General features: G+C 39.7%; 1 protein-coding gene across 1 annotated transcript in view; it reads left to right on the top strand.

Moving 5' to 3' along the window:
* LOC112073756 (centromere protein P) overlaps positions 1 to 1,855 on the top strand; it is a 30,052-nt gene that overhangs the window by 16,621 nt on the left and 11,576 nt on the right. The window contains exon 5 of the mRNA XM_024140988.2: positions 1,083 to 1,171. Within this exon, the coding sequence (XP_023996756.2) occupies positions 1,083 to 1,171 (89 nt within the window). The remainder of the gene's footprint in view (positions 1 to 1,082; positions 1,172 to 1,855) is intronic.

The following is a 1,855-nucleotide window of genomic DNA, read 5'->3' as shown; positions in this document are numbered from 1 at the left end:
TACTCGCTTAGTCTGTGGATGCTTTTAGACCAAACCAATGGATACCTGTCTATTACGCTCGGTTAGTGGATGCTTTTAGACCAAACAATGGATAACTGTCTAATACTGCTGGTTCGGAATGCTTTTAGACAACCAATGGATAACTGTCTAATACTGCTGGTTATGGATGCTTTTAGACCAACCAATGGATAACTGTCTAATACTGCTGGTTATGGATGCTTTTAGACCAACCAATGGAATAACTGTCTAATACTGCTTGGTTATGCGATTGATTTTCGACAAAAGTCTGCTTTTGTTGAAAAAGTACTCAGTTCCCAGTGTATCATATCATTTTATTATGATTGGCTGTAATTGATACTCGTTTAAAGCTAACTGACGTCTTTGACCTTACTCGTAGGAGGATACTACCCATGGTGAGGAACGATCACTTACTCAACATCGTCATGGACCAGCACTGAGTTTAGGACTTCAGTAAATTTGTGTCTGGTAAGGCCGTAATGTTGAAAAAATGTATTTCAACACGTCCCCGTTTTTATTTTGTTTTATTACTGTTGTAGCACTCGATCCAATAGCGATCAATATCTTTACTGTCCAGGGTATGAAGACACCGTAGGCCTAACTACTTCCTGGCGCAAGTCATTTGTAAATGGAACGTGAAACCCAGTAACGTTTGTTTAGCTCATCTTAGGACTCTACTAAACGCTCGTTTGCTCTTGGACTCTACTAAACGCGCGTTTGCCTTGGACTCGCCTGTGTTTGAACATAACATTGAAACCGGTGAGGGATTGGTTCTGGCTAGTAGTCCCACTGCCCAGAAGGGTATACTAACAAAGAAGGATAATTTAATTAGCCTGCTAACTTTGATTTCAACAAACCAATGGATAACTGTCTAATACTGCTGGTTATGGATGCTTTTAGACCAAACCAATGGATAACTGTCTAATACTGCTGGTTATGGATGCTTTTCGACAAAAGTCTGCTTTTGTTGAAAAAGTATCAGTTCAGTGTATCATATCATTTTATTATGATTGGCTGTAATTGATACCGTTTAAAGCTAACTGACGTCTTTGACCTTCTCGTAGGAGGATACTACCCTGGTGAGGACGATCACTGACCTCAACATCGTCATGGACAGCACTGAGTTTAAGGACTTCAGTAAATTTGTGTCTGGGTAAGGCCGTAATGTTGAAAAAATGTATTCCAACACGTCCCCGTTTTTATTTTGTTTTATTACTGTTGTAGCACTCGATCAATAGCGATCAATATCTTTACTGTCAGGGTATGAAGACACACCGTAGGCCTAACTACTTACCGGCGCAAGTCATTTGTAAATGGAAAACGTGAAACCCAGTAACGTTTGTTTAGCTCATCTTAGGACTCTACTAAACGCTCGTTTGCTTTGGACTCTACTAAACGCGCGTTTGCCTTGGACTCGCGTGTTTGAACATAACATTGAAACCGGGTCAGAGGGATTGGTTCTGGCTAGTAGTCCCACTGCCCAGAAGGGTATACTACAAAGAAGGATACATTTAATTAGCCTGCTAACTTTGATTATCAACCAGAAATAACTGTGTTTTTTTGTTTTATTTAGAAAGCTTAGATATGTATTTTTGGTTGTTGAGTCAATTAAACCATGCCCATTTCAGGCTTATGTTTAAAAAAAGAAAAAAGTTCATTCGGAATATTTAGGTAAGTTAGCTGGTCAACTCATTGATCCTGTTTTGTAGTACCTTTACTCTGGTTATAGACAGCTACAGGCTGTTTGAGGATCTGAAGAGCAATCTGGTGTTCCCTAATGGCATTGTCATGCTATAGCTAGGTCTATGTCATGCTATAGCTAAGTCTCTGTCATGCT

The sequence above is a fragment of the Salvelinus sp. IW2-2015 genome, unplaced genomic scaffold, assembly GCF_002910315.2.
Source record: "Salvelinus sp. IW2-2015 unplaced genomic scaffold, ASM291031v2 Un_scaffold2353, whole genome shotgun sequence".
Taxonomy (NCBI): domain Eukaryota; kingdom Metazoa; phylum Chordata; class Actinopteri; order Salmoniformes; family Salmonidae; genus Salvelinus; species Salvelinus sp. IW2-2015.
The sequence above is the reverse complement of the archived record's forward strand: the minus strand, read 5'-3'. Positions and strand labels throughout refer to the sequence as shown.